Source organism: Cydia fagiglandana, chromosome 5 (genome assembly GCF_963556715.1).
Source record: "Cydia fagiglandana chromosome 5, ilCydFagi1.1, whole genome shotgun sequence".
NCBI classification, from domain to species: Eukaryota; Metazoa; Arthropoda; class Insecta; order Lepidoptera; family Tortricidae; genus Cydia; species Cydia fagiglandana.
Window position 1 is genome coordinate 14,007,293 of NC_085936.1, and position 20,560 is coordinate 14,027,852.

Below are 20,560 nucleotides of genomic sequence, written 5' to 3' on the forward strand. Positions count from 1 at the left end.
TTTATTTATTTTCCACTTTTAAATTTATTCTAAGCTTAATAGCATCGTTCGCAGACATGTCTGCTTGTTAAAAATTAAAATAAATGAAATGTTGTTGACAAACTAAAGTGGCGCGTATTTGAATAGTTGAATTATAATAATCATAATCAGTGACACAGAGTTAAAAATAATTGATCTCATTGCTCTGGACAATTAAATCGGATGGGATTAGTATATAATCTTGTACAAATCTCTGTTCGAGTATGTAGTATGAGGCATTGTTGTTTATAACGTGTCATGACAGCCATAGACTAAGTATTATGGACGTTGTTGTCGCACCCGCGGAGCCTTTAAAAGCTTCGTAACTCACAAAAGATGAAAGCTTTAAGCTCCCTTTGTTACACGTATTTTTCACTTTATTTGCCACCATCATTTTCCTGTTCTTGCTTCATTTAGGAAGCTCGGTGAAGCCTCTTCCATTCATCCCTATCAGCTGCCATGTTTATGATTCATTAATCCTACTCCTACAACGTTTTTGATACGTCTGCTAGTTAATATAAAATGACATGGGTTCTTTGTACAAAATCCTACAAATCTTAGGGGAAAAAACCTTCACTAACTATATTAATTAGAATAGAAATTGAGGTATTGTGTGGTTAATGTTATTCATGTTTGTTAACAGACATGTGACGGGTGCCAGTGGGCCGCCGGCGGGATGCGGCCACCAGCGCAACCGCTCGCTGGACTCTGTCCTCCAGCGGATACCCGAGGACATGACGCCGACGTCGCCCGAGGGCTGCCCCGGGCGGCTGCCCTGCGAGCCGGCGGCGCCGCGGCTCGCGCTGCCGCCCGAGGTGCCCGCCGGCTCCGACGACTCCGGCATCCACACTCCCCCCGACGGGCCCGAGGACGACCGCCCCCCGCCGCCCGCCGCCGCCCGCTCCCGAGAGAGCCTCGACTCCGGCAACCCCGAAGACACCGACAAACCCCCCGATCCGCCCGACACTAATGAGACAAACGAAACAAAATCCGAACCGGACCGGACCACGGACGCGGACACATCGAAAAACAAAGACTTCCTACTCCGACTGTTCGAAAGCAAACTCTTCGACATGAGCATGGCCATCTCATACCTCTTCAACTCCAAAGACCCCGGGGTGCAGGCGTACCTGGCCAACAAACTTTTCTCGTTCCCGCACGAGGACGTAGACTTTTATTTGCCGCAATTGGCGACCATGTATATAGAGATGGGTGATGTGGCCGACGTCCTGAGGCCATATTTAGTGTTTAGGTGTAAACAAAGTGCGGAGTTTTCCCTGCGGTTGGCCTGGTTATTGACGGCATTCGGAGGGGACGCGAAGAGGTCGAAAGCGATGAAGTTTAGAGATTCAATATTGGCCGAGGAGATCAGGCCGGCGGCGCGGCGCGGGCACCACCGGTCGCAGTCGGACGCGTCGGCGCTGCGGCTGGCGACGCCGTCGGGGCGCCACCTCGGCGACCTGGCCTCGGGCCGGGCCTTCGACAGCGGCTGCTTGTGCGGCGAACAATGCTCCTGTGGAGCGCCGCGATTAGCGCCACAAACACAGGTACGTTCCAAATTTATTAATAAGTATATGGTTTCTGTTTGATGTTCACACAAAGTAAATATAAATATATTTTAGTGAATGCGCCATGTTGTACGTGGTACATATAACGTATATGAGCTGCACGGCTGAGCGAATAAAAGTAAATAAGAACATGAATTTATACTGCCCTATTCGAACTTTAAGATACGTCAGGTAATAGATCTTGAAACGATATGGATTAGATGTGTCAGTGTCAAAAGTGACATTTTCTTTGAAGAAACGTCACATTTGACACTGACATATCTAATCCATATCGTTTCAAGATCTATTAGCTGACGTATCTTTAAGTTCGAATAGGGCCGATAGTTACGTACATTTAATTTTAAACTGAAATAAGTCTTTATTTGCACAATAGAAAATATAATAATCGCGGTTGAAATATCAGTCATTTTCAATGTTAATGGAAATATCCACAAATGTCAGTTGCTACTTGCTACGTTGTAATTTATGGTTAAACAAAGGAGCTGTACACGGAAAATGAAAAGGTAAACCTTAATAAACGCGACTTTAAAAGCCTGATGTAAATTAACTACGCTGGTAAAGTGCAAAAAACAGTTACCCGTGTTATTTAATAAGATTATGCTAATGGACTGTAGGCTGTGAAATATGTATTAAACAAGTTCTTTAACCAGGTTGGCGATAACGAACACCGGGAGTCGGGATTGCCGTGCCATGTTTTGTTTGTGTCAGAGGGCTTACCGCGAACCACGTTTGGCGTGTTGCCTCCCTGTCACACTTACGTACGAATTTACAAGAGCGACAGAGAGGCTGCACGTCGAACGTGGTTCGCGGTAGGCACGATAATGCCGGTGTTTAAGGCTAGATTTGATCAAATAGGAACGCGTACTTAATCCGTGATTGATGATTGTGTTAATAGTGTTAAGACGAAATAGGAGCTGAGTTTTAAATATTTTAGGTAAATATACCCGTCTCGTTAACGGAAGCGGCACCTAAAAGTAGTGCGATAAGGACAAGGCGAAAAATCCTGCATAAAAATCTCAAAAATCGAGGTATCGTACTCCTCTGTTTCCTCCTCCAAAACTTAACCAATCGTAACCAAATTTGGAAATCTAAATGATTATGAAATTATCTGTGTCGGACCGTTTTGTTTTTTGCTAATTGATATCAGTTTTGAATGCCACGCCTCTCATTGCGGCATAGTCAATTAGGCCATTTTGGCCATTTTTGAAGGGCTCTATCGCCTTAAAAAACAAAAATATCAAAAAAAGCAAAACGATCTGACACAGATATTGACAATATTAATCTGTGTTGAAAAAATCATTGCTCTAGCTTCAAAAACCACGGAGGAAAACGAGGAGTACGTTTGTATGGAGAAATGACCACTCCTGTTGGCTCTTAATAATCTAAATTATACGCACTTAACATAGGATGAGCTGTATTTATGCGTGGACTGCGTGGTTGATTAATCTAATATACAATGTACCTACCAGATAACTACGCGATAAGTATTGTATACAATATAACATGAAAACAGGGTGAAACACCTTAAGTAGTTACCATTTACTTAAATTATTACTACTACTATTACTTACAAAGATTCATCCATTCTATAAGATACGTGTTCCGTTGATATTTTGTTTTTAGTCCCATAAGATACAGTTGCGATTCTAATTTTATCACCAACTTTAATATGAGACCGGGACAGCAAACGGAAAGAATGATCTTTACGTATAATTGCTTCAGAGATTATCGTCCTACGTTGACCCAATTTTCTTGAAGATCCACTTTATAATTGTGTGCTTAGGCGAAATCCGCTTACGCTATCACGGTGCGCAATTATGTTCGCCCATATTTAATTATAGATAGGTAAGGTACACAACATAAAATGAAAACAGTAGAAATGCGTTGACCTAATTCTCTTAAGTACTTAAGTCGTCGAAAAAAGAATACTGCTATTTTGTTATTGTTCAAAATTGAACAATAAAGAGTCGTGACAAGCGTGGCTATTGAAAACGAAAGGGAATGCTAGTTCTTTTATTTGAATGAATCAATTTGTAGTACTATAATTTTTAAGAAAAAAAAAACCGACTTCCATGGGGGCCGATTAAAGGTTATTGTAGATGGTACACTATGTAGAAAAGGAGGTAAAACCACCCACTTTTTTACTAGCATTTCGCTTCTGTATAATGGCTCCTCTACAGGATGGGCCAACGCCGGCCACTCCAAGGGACGCAGCCATGCACTATCACTTGCTCCCTCTAACGCATAAATGCGTCCCTTGGAGTGGCCGGCGTTGGCCCACCGTGAAGAGGAGCCATGAGGGTCGTAGTTCTAGCCTAACCTAACCCACTCCTCAGTTCGAACCTAATCAAACCCACTTTTCAAGTAGCATTTCGTTTCTGTAAGGCTCGCAGTTCTAACCTAACCTAATCCTTGTTCGGTTCTGTGAGGATCGCAGTTCAAACCTAACCTAACCCACTTAATGGCGCATGCCGTGCGGTGTACGGGGGTTTAAGCGGGAGGGGCTAGTAAGATTGGCATCATCGTACTTTATACCTACATTAATTTTATGGTAGGTAATCATAGTTGTTTATTTAGTTAAGGTATCATAGTGGTTTTCTGGGTCAAGGTCCGGGTCCGAGTCCGGGTCAGAGTCCGGGTCCGTGTCCGGGTCCGAGACCGGGTCCGAGTCCGGATCCGAGTCCGGGTCCGAGTCCGGTTCCGAGTCCGGGTCCGAATCCGGATCCGAGTCCAGGTCCGGGTCTGAACCGGATCCGGGTCCGAACCGGATCCGGGTATGAGTCCGAGTCCGGGTCCCAGTCCAAGTCAAAATCGAAATTCGTAATCACCAAACGTGTACCATGCGTCATTGAAGAGTTCTGTTCTGGTCATCATCAGCAGTTCCACTTCATCAAATGCGACAGTTTTGAATGTAAATGCTTGATTTTATGATGACAGTACAAAAAAATCTATACGTATGCCTTTAATATTTGAGGAGTTCCCTCGATTCCTTATGGATCCCATCATCAGAACTCGAGCTTGACAAAAATGTGGCTTAAAAACTTAACTTGCTTAACGAACATAACGAAAAGGAAAAATCGCCAAACGTGAACTATGCGTCGTTGAAGAGTTCCGTTCTGATCATCATCAGCAGTTCCACTTCATCAAATGTCACTTTTTTGGATGTATATGCTTGATTCGTTGATAAAAAACCAAAAATCACTATGTGTATGCCTTTAAGATTTGAGGAGTTCCCTCGATTCCTCATGGATCCCATCATCAGAACTGGATTTTGACAAGAACGGGACCAATTTGTATGCATATACATTCAATCAAAAAAAGAATTTTCAAAATCGGTCCAGTAATGACGGAGTTATGGAGTAACAAACATAAAAAAAAAAACATACAACCGAATTGAGAACCTCCTTCTTTGAGATTTGGAAGTGGGTTAAAAAAGGAGGGAATTTTTTTCTTTTGTTTCATAGTTTCGTGCGCCGATTGGATGGATCAATTCGTTCTTTGTTTGAAACAGTCCTTCAATTAGAAATGCAATCGAATCAGTATTCCAATAGAACAATCAACAAAATTAAGTAACACTAAAAGTGAAGGTATTAAATTTTCAAAATCAAAGCTCATGTCCTCGTATCGAAACTAATATTTAATATCTGAACATTTCAGTTTCTCCTTTCTCTTAAAATCAACATAATAATATCTATTTAAGTAGGTACCATGAAAGTACATACACAACAAAAAACATTGTAATGATCCTCATACTACAGCTTCCATCGTAATCGTAAACATCTAGATCTTAGAGAAATACATAACAGATTTTTTCTACTCGGGTACTTTTATCTGTCATTTACATAGTCACGAACGAACATATAAGGGCGTACATTATTAATACTCCTTAAAAGTCTATAGTCTATTGCCCAAAAAAGCACTTGTATCGTTTTAGAGACATTACGATACTGTAAGCTAGTGCAGGGTAGCAGGTGGCACATACCGGTACATTGCTACCAACGTGACAAACGATTGAATGCATACGGTTTTTATTAAAAAAGAAACAAATTTGTACTGAGTTCATTGCTACCGACATAATAAAAAATACTTTTATACCCTACAGCACCACGACCCTGGTGCGGTGCGGTAGTGTGTAACGGCTTTAAAAAAAACATAACCATAGACATTACTCGTTTGTTTCTCGTTTCCCGCCTTTCCCGGTAATTTCTTGTTCTTTGAGTACTTTGCGTTACTATTTGTTTTGCGTTCATAAAAAGTGTTGAAAATGGACCAAGAGGACTACATTGTTTCTACACCTGAAGAAATATCCGCTGCAGCACAAGCAGCGACCGAAAATTTGTTGCCTAAGTACTAAATCTCAGCACCTATACGACAAATCTTATGAGAAGTGCATGGCGTGGAGATTGGAGCACAAAACTTCGTCATTCTCTGAAAACGTCTTTGGTGTATTTTCAAAGACTAATTGGAAGCACCGGGTCAGATCTATCTTTTAAGCAAGGTTGGTATATGTTATAAAAATTTTTGATACAAATTTTTAGGGTACACAGTACAACGAGCTATATTTATGTACATTTTATATTTTTGCATTGTAACTGAATATTATTTAATTCTCCTTTTTCTTGTTACAGGTTGCAGTAATATTTGGTATTATGGGTGCTTGTCGCAGACAAGAGCTACATACATATAGTAATACCTATTATCCAAAATTTACATTGACATTTTCAAAAATAAAATTTTGTTTATATTTTTTTTGTATTTTATTTAATATTGCCTACTCATAGAAAAAGCATTGTATGCAACGTTGTATAAGTAGTCAAAAAATGCTCATGGCGTATTTATTAACAATGTTCGCCTTCGGCTCACATTGTTACCCACGCCACTCACATTTTTTGACCCCTCTTATAAAACTGTTGCATAAAATACTATTTTTGCGTTCTCAATTAGGACACACGATGTCATAACAGTAAGTTAGCCGCCGTTAGAGCGTTCCTTCGGCAGATTACCGCGCAAGTCCGTAACTCTATCCGCACTCATTACCAGACCGATGATAATTGCTGAACAAACAGCCAGTTTCGACAGCCAGTCAGTGTATGCAAAGCCTTATTTCATTGCAAAGCGCGCTCTTATGTATAAAGTCAGCGCTAAACGTGTTTATTTCTCAGTTGTTTTATTTACGCTGCGAAAATGTAATAATATAAGCCCTGACTTTCCCTACGAATATTATTATGCCCCGTCAATGTTTCTTGCTTTCTTTGATGTACAATTTTGCGTAAAGTACCAATCATAAAGATAAAAAAAAAATGCTAATTAGTACTATAACTATTGTACAGTCAAGGAATTTAAATTCCGATCCATTTCGTACTTTGTCACAGTGACAACCGTATGAGGTCTCTAGCGGCTTTCATATTGATTGTCACTGTGACAAAGTACGAAATGGGTCGGAATTTAAATTCCTTGACTGTACCAGTAGAATATTATTTATGTGAACAACTGCACAAACACTAATTAACATAATCATAGTCAATAACTTATCACGATAGGTACATAATGTTATTACAATCAAATTAATTATCAAGCGGAAGTGTCCCTGTAATATTAGATAATAGGTACAATAATGGATAAATCGCTACACTAGATTTGATAACGAACCATTAAGTTTACTTAATCGAAGCCTCTTGTTTTACATGAGTCTTTGGCGGCTGAATTGACTTACAGTGTTTTTTTTTGGATTGTTGTCGTAAAAACCTTATGTATTTTTATTTACTTACCTACATCTGACATCAAGACTGCACGAGATTCAAGATTATATTTAGTCGCCGTAGAGAAATAGTACCGCAGTATCGCAGTGGAACGAAATGAAAACATTTTATGACGAGTTACTTAGTTGCCAGGGCGACACTTAACGAGACCAGGGGCCCGTTTCTCAAAAGCTTGTAACTTGTAATACAAGCGGATGTCACTTTTTGACAGCTTTTGTTAAAAAGGGACTTCCACTTGTATTACAAGTTACAAGCTTTTGAGAAACGGGCCCCTGGTAAAATTACGTGCAAAATTCTTGTTTCCGTTGAGGTAAAGATGTTTTACAATATGAGGAAATATAATAAAAATACACTATTTAGCGACTTACCTACTGGAAATGCGGTGATAAAATACTTAGGTAGGTACTTATGCTTTTATTTAGCGATAAAGTATTCTTTAAAAACTAATTAAGCTCCGTAATTAAGCTGTTTTTATTTTCACGCTACCGACCAATCACAAAACAATTAAGTATAATTTCATTCACAATGAACTCAATTTGCGCCCATAACTCAAGCTTTTTTTTCATTTAGCTATAAACAATTGAATTCATGCTTAGAAGGAACTTCAACAAAAGCTGTTTCTAAAATTGAACAAAAATAATGTACTTACCTAACTTATTTTCAGTTTATGAATCCCCCATAATATTCAAGTTATGATGCACATAGATATTTTAGGTATGACACATTGCGACAGTACGATTTCGCTCCATATCGCGAAATGTGCAACAGGTAGGTACTATCAGTAGAACGTGAGTTGAGTTCGCTATTGTTCTTTTTATGGGTTTGCTCAGTCAAATCGCTTACAAGGAAACATTTCCGCGTATCTTTTATTCTGAGCATGTAACGCGCGAAACGTACATAGGATTCCATTATCGAAGTAGGGGCAATGTTTAAATTGCGTACATAATACATACCTACATACATATACATACTGCAGTAAGTGCAGTATGTATGCATTGCATACATACTGCATTTCCATACGGCCTTCTTTTTCGTCCAACATTTCTTTTCACGTCTCAGTCTACATTTCCGTGAATCTCTGCGACGAATAATGCATCTACAGTATTTGTTGTTTTCTTTAACTTTCAAGTGTGTAATACATTATTTTAGCCAGAGTCGGATAACGTTAAATTTCCTATTCGTTTTCTCTTCTACATATGTTATATGTTTGTTTGAAACAGTCTAATATGGTGTGAACTTGTTGTGTTTTGTTACATGTAGCATGTAGGCGTATATCGGGCAGGTGTGGCTGTGGCATTTGCGAGTAAAAAATGCCTCCGCGTGGGTAAAACTTATGTCATACGAAAACCATTTCATATCCTACCAGCATTAGTCACTAATTTGACTGGAAGGTTGGACCAAAACAAATATGTCATTTGCTATACGCAAATAATATTGTAACTAATATATCAAGCATTTCTTAAGGTGGTATTCGGATGAAGACTGCAGCAGCATCAGTAAGTATTGCAACTGATGAGGCGTTGACGCGAGTAATATCGCTATTAGTTTCCATGAAAATTTGCCCTTTAGACTCCGTCGTTCTCAAGTAACAATATGTAATTAACTAATTAGGTATATACATAATTAAATACACAGCTAACCCGGTTATCCATTTGTAGTCGTTTAAATAAAACATTTGGTCCATTCCACTAATTACATAATATGAATTAGGCCATGGTGGGTGTAATTAGAACTATATTTGGAATTATGAATTGGCGCAGTGAAACGAGGAAACTGTACTGGTTCTCAGCTAGGTATTACAAGGTCGGATAATAATTCATGAACAATATTGTGATGAAGTCGTGAGGCAGGGGTCCTTATCTAATCTTTTATAGTCGAGTAATTCTTTCGTGATACGTATTTGCAATAAAGTTATTTATATCTTCTAATGAATTACGTTGAGTTGAATACGGTGTACTATTGCCATTATAACATTTGTGAATTGAGAAGATTAGTAATTGGTAAGGTAATTAAGAAACACAAAAGCTTTTTTTACAGGCCCGTCGACGCTCACCATGATACATTTACTAGACTATGTAAACAGTTTACTGTTTCTCAAATGCTATTAGACTCGAATATTATTAGTCCACGAACTGTCAAGTCGTATGAGTTACCATGGCATCACTAATAATATACTAGTTCCGTTCGAGAAATGGGCCCCTGATCCGTCTATTGATTATTTGCATAGTTGCCGCTGACGGCGTAGAAAATTAAAAATACAAAAATATTTGATACCGTTCGTTGTTACAGTCAAGGTAATATTAAGTATCGACACGATCAAAATGCCAAAAATATGTAATGTAAACACTACCTTAACGTATGGGCAATAAATAAATAAGGTCGTGTGCTCGTGTGTACAAATTTTTGGCACTTTGACCGTGTCGATATTTCATACGTTGACTGCACTCTGCAGTCTCTGCACGTAAAATAGTAGTACCGTACAAATCATTTCATCATTTTCATTTTACGACAGTAACCTTGCTCCGATCATACTAATTTTGCGATAAATGTGATACTGTAAATACAGTCTCTGTAAATCCTGTCTGTGTTAACACGCGACACAGCGTCGCGTCCTTGTTTTCATTTCAGTGACAATCAATAAATGGTTTCACAATAACGATTATGGCAACGTTTATTTTTGTTTTAACGAATTTCCTTTTAGCGTATTATCTTTCTCTCGATTTATTTACATTAGGAGTTTTCTACGGAGCTTATAGTTTTCCAACGCGATCTTTATAGTTCACTTACCAAATACCGAATTAGGTAAGAATTATACCGTTACGTTAGTTTTATTCATTGCGTGTTTTCTAAATCCGATTATTTAATAAATATTGCTGTTGCATGTTCCCATAAAAACTGTATGGCGGCAATGGCATTGACCTGGATGTTACAAGACTTGTGCCCGGTAGTGGGACGACTCATTGTCGGACGTTGGTGTAATCGATGGTTAACTGTTTGGAGGCGGCTTCCGAAATTCGTACGTATATTCTACTATTTACTAAGAAGCGAAGACAAAAAGTTTTAGTTTTATAAGTCAACTAGCATCCCGCCCCGGCTTCGCACGGGTAAACCTTAACAAATTATACACCTAAGTCCTAAACCTTCCTCAAGAATCCCTCTATTGATTGGTGAAAACCCCATGAAAATCCGTTCAGTAGTTTTGAACTTATCGCGAACGTGACAACTAGACGCGGCGATGGACTTTGTTTTATAAGATGTAGTGTAATATTTTATAAACTACTCGTTTCTGCGTTTAAATTCCTTTCTAGCGCACGAGTACTGGAGAGTATTCCTTTGCACATATCTATTATTTCTGGCTGGAGACATCCCACTTTGGTGCCACATTAATGTTTAACATACGGCAGGCAAAATTAAATCAAATTATTATATAAGTACCGTCGTTCAAATCGCCAGCTTTTCAATCGTATTTTGTGTCAATCAATCACTGTTTTGTGTTCATGAACTTTTGTGTCATTGACATTTTGGTGTAGGTGGACAAACGCGCTGATATTAGAGATTAAGTAATAATACATACTATAGGCCTTGTATGCTGTCATAACACTCATAACATTACTGTCAAATATGGACATGCTAAACAAATGTTTCAACACCAACAAACAGAAAACGAGTATCAAATTATTATTTTTGAGGCTCCTACTGTAACATGACAACCAATTTGCATTTCCTTGCCGTATTTGAGTTTTTATGGCCATGTACTCGTACCTTTCAAGGCAACTCGCGCCCTTCGTGCTAATTAAAATATAATGTTGCAGCTGCAAATATAGTTATCTTTTCTTACTAAACATTGAACAAAAGTATGAGTATTGTATACCATCTTAGTGTCAACCACTACAATAAGAAGTTGGAAAATTGAACTAGCAATAGTACATTATTGTCGAGGCTCGGAAGTAGCTACGTGCAGGCTGAGGATTCGTTTTAAACGGACGACCTTGGGCGTCCGTTTAATTGAATCCGAAGCCAGCAAGTAGCCTTCCAGCCGAGTCATATATAGTGCTTTTCTCAAAAATGGTGCAAGAAATATAAATGTCATAGAAATATTTTACAAAAGCAACGTTCTTACCTATATATTTTCACAGAAAAAAGCCCTTGCCGCCTTTTTATTTTTTTAATAAAATAATAGAAGTGTATTTTTCTACCGAAAATCCGCCAGCCTATTTGAGACAGCTAAATAGTCGCGGTACTAATCATCTGTTTGGCTGTTTAATGGGCCTGTGCCTTCATTTGATATGGCCATTTCAACTTTTAAAAAGTTTGGAACTCGACAAATAATGGAATTTGTATGCAACATTGCAGTCCCAAAATCGAGACTGCAATGTTTTTAACTTTTTAATTTTTGACTGACCATAAACTACGCGCTACCCAATGGCGGTACTTCCATAGAAGCCCAAAAGCCGGGCTTGCCTTAGTTGCCTTGCCGAAATTACGTAGCGATAAGATCAATAATCAATATACATTATTTTTAAACCGCGCGCCAAATTAACCCGTATTATTAAATTCTAACAACAGGCGCGCGGACCGCGGCGCCAGCGTGTTGCAAATTTTTGCCGCGGTGGCGCCTCGTCCGCGCGAAAGAAATCAGGCGTAGAATGTTCTAGCTATCCTGCTCGCACTCGTTGGCTTGCAACCGAGCTTGCTTATTCGTCCCGCTCTAGGCGCTCTTAGCCTACAAACCGCCATACAACGATGTAACTATTTGTTGGTATGTATAGCAATTTTATAAGGCGATGTAAGCCTGGCTTTTGGTGTGAAGTTAGCTGCATAAGTTCGCACGGCCACGCGTTTACTTCAAGTGTATTGTTATTTAGTCGAGTCGGAAGTAACGAAAGGTCAATTTATTTAAGTGAATTTGAATTATGTAGTGAATGAGGCTTTGTTCGTTTGTTGTGACGTTTATAAGTGTTAACAATTGATGAAGTTGTTCCTTGTGACGGTATGAGATGCGTCCATATATTTCTCAACGAAGGCAAGGTAAAATCGTTAAACTTTGTAGAAAAACGGGATATCATGTCAGCGTCAAAACCAACACCCAACTTGTGTATTCTCAGAAAAGTCAGTCGCATTAAGAGAAAATTTTGTACAGCCGTTTACAAAATACAAGGATTGTTGGTTTACTCGAATTAAGGCGTAATTACAATTAGGGTAACAGAAAAAGAAAGTGGGCCCTCTGATATGTTTGTAAAATTCTATCTAGTAGTTATAGTGGTACCTAGTATGCCCTGTGCGCTTTGATAGCTCGCCGCGATACTTACGCTAGCAAATTCATTCATTATTCATTTGAGTTCAAAGTGAGATTGGACATTTATTACGAAAACATATCTTTCGGCTTGCCTTACTCCGAAACCGTAGGCACGCCACTGGCGCTACCTATTTTTTAGACGGCAAAGTCGACTTTGCCGTCCATTTTTGAGAAAAAATATTTCTTGCACGACCTTTACGAGTACGACCAGCACTGCCTTCTAAACAATCGTGTGAATACGTATGTTTAGTTACTAAGTTACTAATAATAACTTTACTTTGTTTAATAAACGTTAACATTGAACAACCATTGTCTACAGTTTCTCAACGCCCTCACGAGCATCGGTCGAAGGCTGGCCGGAGTGCAAGACAAAGAGCGAAGAAACGGACGGCTCAGGGCCGAGCTCGCTTCGCTGGACCTCAACCTGCCGGCCAGGGTGTGGTTGCCGCTGCACCAGCGCCCGCACCACGTGCTGAGGATACCTTCGCAGGCTGCGGCCGTGCTCAACAGCAAGGACAAGGTAAGACAAAGAAGACAAAGACTGCCTCAAAGCAAATATGATTTATTTTCAGGCAAACCCATAAATTACTTGTAGACTAACATACATACAATAGGTAATAATAATCTTAAAAGGTAAAAGCCATTTTCACCACACAGTTTTCTACTGCGTTTTTTCTGCTACACCTATTCCGGTGTAGGATCCGGAAGATTCCCACGAAACTCCCGATATCCTTACCCGCGGAACGCGCATCACGAACGAGCTGTTGTGCACGTGATGGTGCGAACGTAGCTGGAACACCCACAGCTCGTGTCAGGTCTTGCTAACATATTCGACTACATCGTCTGCCGTGGCGTAGCTTCAGAACTGAATGGGGAAGGCCGGCAAAAACAAAACGTAAATAGGTGAATCTCTACAGGATGGCATTTCTACCAATCAAATTGTCAGGTGTCTTTCCCATTAAGTAGCTTCGTTGCCTCGCGATTGCAGTGTGGATAGGACCGATACACTGGACTCAATAGAGCTATAATCTATATATATAATAATGAATATGAGTACAACAAGTTCCTCAGATTAATGGACATTCTTACGAGCCACAAATTGCACTATAGTTAAGTACCAACGTCTAGACATAGAAAGCGACTACCATAGTACCTACCGCAGTAATCGACTTGTTGAGAGACGGTCGAAGTTTGAAACACGAGCCGGCGGTTCGTCCGTGTTTTATCAACTTTGATTGCTGTTGCAACATAGTTCCTATTACCGCAAGGCGAAATACAATATAATATTTTAAACTAGTTGATATTTTGTAAACTTTGCTTGCACGTGTTATAGTTACAAATGTATTTCTGAGAATGCAGTGATGTAACAGTTTGATTGAATGTATCTTTTTTTTCAGTAGGCATGTAGATGTGTACTCTTGCAAGCGATAGGGACAAATGACAATCTTTAGAGGAGGCCTTTGTCAAAAGACAAGCTGCTGTTACAAAATTCAATCGTCGTAAAAGAAATACTTAATATTGTTATCACTGTAGAGCAGCAATAACGGCTTACAATACAATACAAAAGAAAACAGAAATACAGGCAGAGGTAAACAACAGGCGGTCTTATCGCTAAAAAGCGATCTCTTCCAGACAAGCTTACCACACAGCTTATTTTATTTTTATTTATTTTTAGATGTGCACTTTAAATTTTTGAACACCACGCCAAAGACGTCAACTGATGTGCACGATTACAGTCGACCCGCGTCGTGTGTAATACAGAATTTATATTAAATTGTAACCGTGCGCGTCAGTTGACGTCTTTCGCGGCCAAATCGCGGCCCGTTTAATACAAATTGCTGAAACAGTTGGCTACGTTACGCCTCAACGACTACTGTAATTAGAATCTTATAATTAAGCCCAAGAGTCGCAGAGGCACTCTGGGTTGACACTAGCACATTGCACGTTTAGATACAGAAATACAATCGCTGTGCATCCTACGCTACTTACTTACTCCGTATTGTCTGATAGACCTCATAAACCAAAATAGTCGCGTCAGTAATCAGCAGGCACTCAGGCTGTAGTGTTAAATGACCTACATAGTAGATTTATAGAATTGTAATTTACTGTCAGTTGTTCGGTGTGCTCAATTGCCTATAAAAGAGTTAAATGTGTAAGTAAATTATATGCCACGTTTTTCTGCACGCAGTTTTGGTTTTTACGCATGATTGTTATCATAATTCTGTAATGCCTGTAATCGCTTTTCTGACGCGCTCTGATAGCTGTTAAATATAAATCAACAAATGGTGTCACTTATTATGCATAGTAAATCATTCGTAATGTTTTGTCGTTCTTATCTCCTGAAATTCCATTCGTAACCTTTCGTAATATAAGTTATCTATTCAAGTTAATTTTGAAGTTATTTACCCAAATGACAAAGACAACAAAAAGCTGAGAATGATATTAAATGTAGCAGCAGAAGTTGCTAAGCGGGCGAGGTGTTCAAAATTACCTTGACACGCTCTTACTCGTATTCTCTTGACAACAAACTGTGATTTGTTGACGATCCTTTTGAACACCTGGCCCGCTTAGCAACTTCTGCTGCTGATTGTACTTACTTGCTAAATATTATTAACAAAAACGAATACCTATTAAGTAAATGCCAATCTGCCGCGTATCACAAATGGGAGGAACTTACGAGTACATATGTTTAAAATTATCCGGCAACCAATTATTTAGTTAATAACTTAATTAAGCAAAATAGCAAATAAGAAGACTCGCACTGAGCGAACTTGCAATAATGTAAGGTAGTTAAGTTGTTATGTGAACAATTTCACCGGCGCCATGGTACATTTTCTGCTTAGTACGACGCGCCTTTCTAATGGTTTTACTGCATTACGTACGTGGGTACCAACCATGTTCCGAGGAACCCTGTTTTCCACTCTCGCTATATCTTAGTACCTGCATACATATCACTGACAGTTTGTAAAGAAAACTCCAATTTTGTCTCGTCTCTATCTCATGTGATATTTCGCACAGTATGTTTATTGTTTATTATATAGGACCTATTAATGTCTAATAATGTCTTCAAGGTGACGAAAAAATCATGAAATAGCAAATAAAATCTATTCGGCTAAGACCGTCGATGTTTTAATCTGAACATATTTCAAGAAGTACTTAATTAGTCTGGTAAAAAGAAAAAGAAAAGTTGATTTATTATTGACCAGTTAACAGTAAGGTACTGGTGAATAATAAACCAACTTCTTTTCGAAGTCACAGGACTTCGACGTCACAGTTAACTGACTTTACGTGAACTTTATTACAGTGTCATAGTCTTCTTAATTTAAACTTAATACTTTGTTCTATTTGGCAATTAAAACTAGCCATGGAAACTGTAAAACAAACCAACCCCATTTTTTATAGAAGCTATAAGCTCGTGAATGTTTTTGACGACCGGTCTGGCCTAGTGGGTAGTGACCCTGCCTGTGAAGCCGATGGTCCTGGGTTCGAATCCCAGTAAGGGCATTTATTTGTGTGATAACACAGACATTTGTTCCTGAGTCATGGTTGTTTTCTATATGTATTTAAGTATTTATATATTATATATATCGTTGTCTGAGTACCCACAACACAAGCCTTCTTGAGCTTACTGTGGGGCTTGGTCAATCTGTGTAAGAATGTCCTATAATATTTATTTATTTATTTCTTACGTGTGATCAATATCACGTTCGAAACAATGGTTTCGGAATTACCTTGCATAATAATATGTATTACAATTTATCACGAGATCCGGTTAATGCCAAGTTTTATTGCATCGATTATACGATAAGAAACGTATTCTGTTGCGACCTTAGAACCAGGTTTTTTTTTCTTAATATATAATACTAGAACAGGCATTCATACTATTCGTAACTGGTATTCGGTACCGAACTCAGAAACATGACTGCACTATTTTCCGTGTTTGTTTTGCTCAGTCAGATTGTTTGGCGTTGTAATTACTATGTAATGTAGTTAGCGCTCAGTGGACACCAAAAGTATGATTTATTCGTCAGAGAGAGTATCTAGGGTATTTTCCTGTAAACGTAAAGTTTGCTCGACGTTGTACGTTTGTACTTAGTGCTTTTCTGTGGCTGATGCCTGTGTTAATATAGTCACAGAGCGGATTGTAAATCCAGCCAAGAAGCACACGGCTTACTACGGGATTATTTGCACATCGGGTTGACTTTCCTGGCAGGTTGATTTATACGATTCCTCTCTGTGCAAAACGTACTCGGAACCAACAAGATGTAAATGCGTAATGTCTTGAATTCATAATCGTAATCAAGTGTGACGATATCTCTTAAGAGTACCATTATAAAGATATGTCTATGTGTAGATAAAGGACGACAATTATAATTTAATTCAGATAATATTTTGTTCGAACTAACTATTCGTTTTTGGACATTGCACTTACGCTCTTTTAACTCACTTAACCTGGCACGCTCCAACATGGCGTTATCTTGGTTGCATCCGAAAGGATCTTAATTCCAAGGATTGGTTTTTACAAAAGCGATCACACAGAGGGGGAAAACTACTTGGATTTGTCGTGTTTGTTGTGTCTTTTCCTTCACCAAAGGGCAAGTGCTTAGATATAAATGATATTTTATGGCTACGTTACCTCTGAGGAACTTGTCGGTACGAGTGGGTGTCCGATTGAACCCACGGCCTAAGTTTTGGAAGCTGCACTGCTATACAGCCCAGCAATTATTTTACTCTTAACCGACGCGCTCGTACCTATCGTTATAAATCATCCATTTACCAGCAGACAAAGGTTTCACATGCAATTGTGTCAACACAAACGCAAGGTGGAAACCATTTATTAACAATTTTTTTTCCCGCGTTTTAAAAAGTGGCCCTAAACGTTTACCTCGAGTAATTTAAAACTATTACAATCGATCTAGCGCTTGATCGACTTTCGCGGACCGAATTACGGATCCGGTGACCGGTCGACCTTCAGCTGATTGAGCGATACCATTCACGACACGCAGGAACTGCGCTGGGATTGGATCCGTATCTTGGAATTTTATTGAATACTTGTTGACAGTATTTAAAAAAAAAAACTATCAGTACAAATGTTGTTTCGTGGCTTCACTTTGAGGATGAAAAATCAATAAAATCATTCTATTTCTATATACCAGTCGCTATTCGCTATTATATAGAAGTATAATTTGTATACATTCTATCGTTAAGAGTTATTTTATGTTAGTGTTCAGTTTCCTTATTTTACTGATAGGTATCTACATTTTTTTGCTCCTTTATTGCATTTTCAGAAGGTTATATTTATGGTTATCCATATTTTTGCCAATTCGGATGCTGCAAAAATGACCTTTTATCATTAAATTTATTAGACTTATATCGACCCCGTCGTTACTAACCGTGAATAATTCAAGATTGACTTTTATCATTGGCTTTTAACGTCTATATAACAGACAAAACATCCACGCTATGGGTTTGGAGACCTATTTTTTGGTGGCCATGAAGTCTGATAAAAAAACGGCACGATCTTCCACCATAAGGAATTGATTTCAGAAGCTCTAGTATCGATCCGTTGTCCATGAATTACGTCATAGATTTTTAACCCCCCTCCCTCCTAAAATCATCCAAAATATCATGCTTCGAATGACCCCGTTTCCTCACACGTCATGCTACCATCATCCGATATCCAGACCCTTCCCCCCTAATTTGAAATCACGTAATTTATGAATAGCCCCTTACGAGCAAACTTCGCCTTGCCAATCCTATCACGTTTCACAGCAGAACTTTCTACCGTCTACAGTCTACGAGTACAGCTACAACACTCGTTTAGGTTACTTGTTAGTTGTTAAATAATTAAATACCGGTGTTTTACATTACAATCGCGCTCCCAGCAGCTTTATATAACTCTTGGTACCCATTAATTAACAGAATTCGGTAAGAGCATTCTATTTTTAGGTTCTACCTACTAAAATGGTCCCCTCCCTACGAAACAGGGCTCCCTAGCTGTCGCCGATGCGAGTCGACAGAAGGAATTTAGGACAGGGATCGGCCTATTTAGCAAGTATGTTCTGGGGCATATTACGATTAGATTCACCGATTATTATAACCCAGTAATTTATTTGATGACGAAGATACTGATGAGAATATATTTTATCATAATTATTTACCCCCTTATTCATAAACGTCTACTAAAGTTGACAAGCCGATAATAATCGTTTGTCTCTTTCCGACGTATTGATGGAAACTAAAGGGACAAACGATTATTATCGCCGCCTTGTCAACTTTAGTAGACGTTTATGAATAAGGGGGTAAGTATTTACTTAGGTATGGTAATAGTGTCTGAGCGGCTACCGCGAAAACCGAAATTCGCAAATCGCGGGGATCTTTCTCTTTTACTCTAATGAAGGCGTAATTAGAGTGACAGAGAAAAATCCCCGCAGTTTGCGAACTTCGATTTTCGCGGTTTATAGTTATAATATGAATTTATTTTAATTAGATAATTGTTGGTTGACAGGCCTTTAAAGTTTGTATTGTATCGTATTAAGTATTTATGATGCATAAAATAATGTTTACTAATGTTATTATTATCACAAAATAAATGTACCTATAGGTATAAAATAAAAACATTAGTAGCGGAAATAAAGGCGATGAATGGGATGGGCGGCATTTACTGCAACCATAAAACTTGCGAGGAAGCCTGGGTGTTTGTATGTGCTATTAAAGGCAGAGAAACGGCTGAAATGCTCACACAACTCACAAACGCAACAATTTGGGACTACAGCTTTCTACTCTATAATATCACTGAATAAATAATAGTACTAGGTACAGAAGACTCACTACTTACTACTTACTTCGCTGGCTCAGCGACCCGAAGTGGATCTTGGCCTCCGACACTAGATTGCGCCATTCGTTCCTTTCCTGTGCGATCTGACGCCATTCAGTCGCTTGCATGCCACATAGGTCTTTCTGGACCTCGTCGATCCATCTGTACCTAGGCCTTCCGACCGGACGTCTCTCAGTTGGTCGCCCCAGATAAGCTCTTTTAGCCGCACGATCCTCTCCCATCCTCTCCACATGGCCGAGCCACTCACTCTCACACAGAAGACTCACTCTCTAACAAAACGCGTCTGTTACGATCAGGACAGATATGGCCTTGATATATTTGCGACAGCGCCACGCGCGGCTTATGGCTAGCCACCAAAATTGGTTTGTAACGGATGTACTTTTAGCTACCTGTTAGCAAAGCGACGAAATCGCGGAGTGAACCACGCCTGATAATATGTAGATCCGAAACACGGTTGAAAGAAGTAGTGCTAAAGGTGTGACTGAAGTTTTCACGTACAGAGACGCAAAATACATACTTCTATTTACTCAATTGTTTCCGTCAGCGCACATGAATTTACCTACCATGTAATGTTGTTAACAATGTTTATAAAGCTCGGGACCGTGATTCAACAGGAAACAACATTGTATGCTGCGCACATTGCGTGTAACGCAATACATTTTCTCATCCCTCTCGCTTCCGACATTTGTGTTGATTCTTGACTGACACATTCCTTTCCTTGTAGAGATCGGTTAAATACCACTTAACATATTATCTAATGGAAAGTCATTATCTAACGGATAGAATCTGTTGTTGCATACATTTTATTGCAGTTGAAATAACTGGTCAAACTTAAAGTGAATCTTATGGCTCCTCAACACGATGGGCCAACGCCGGCCACTCCGAGGGACGCATTTATGCGTTAGAAGGAGCAAGTGATATTGCTATCTCATTTTACCGCATGGCTGCGTCCCTTGAAGTGGCCGGCGTTGGCCCATCGTGTAGAGGAGCTATCAGAGAACTTTATAACTAAATCGAAGTCAAGAGCAATTAAGTATGTATATAGAATATTACGAAAATGGTAACGAAATAAATGTGTCAG

At 39.1% G+C, this 20,560-nt stretch overlaps 1 protein-coding gene across 2 annotated transcripts in view; it reads left to right on the forward strand.

The window, feature by feature from the left end:
* LOC134664539 (phosphatidylinositol 4-kinase beta) overlaps positions 1-20,560 on the forward strand; it is an 82,144-nt gene that overhangs the window by 50,983 nt on the left and 10,601 nt on the right. For both annotated transcript variants that reach the window (XM_063521237.1, XM_063521238.1), the window contains exons 2-3: positions 662-1,565; positions 12,961-13,161. In XM_063521237.1, the coding sequence (XP_063377307.1) occupies positions 662-1,565; positions 12,961-13,161 (1,105 nt within the window). The remainder of the gene's footprint in view (positions 1-661; positions 1,566-12,960; positions 13,162-20,560) is intronic.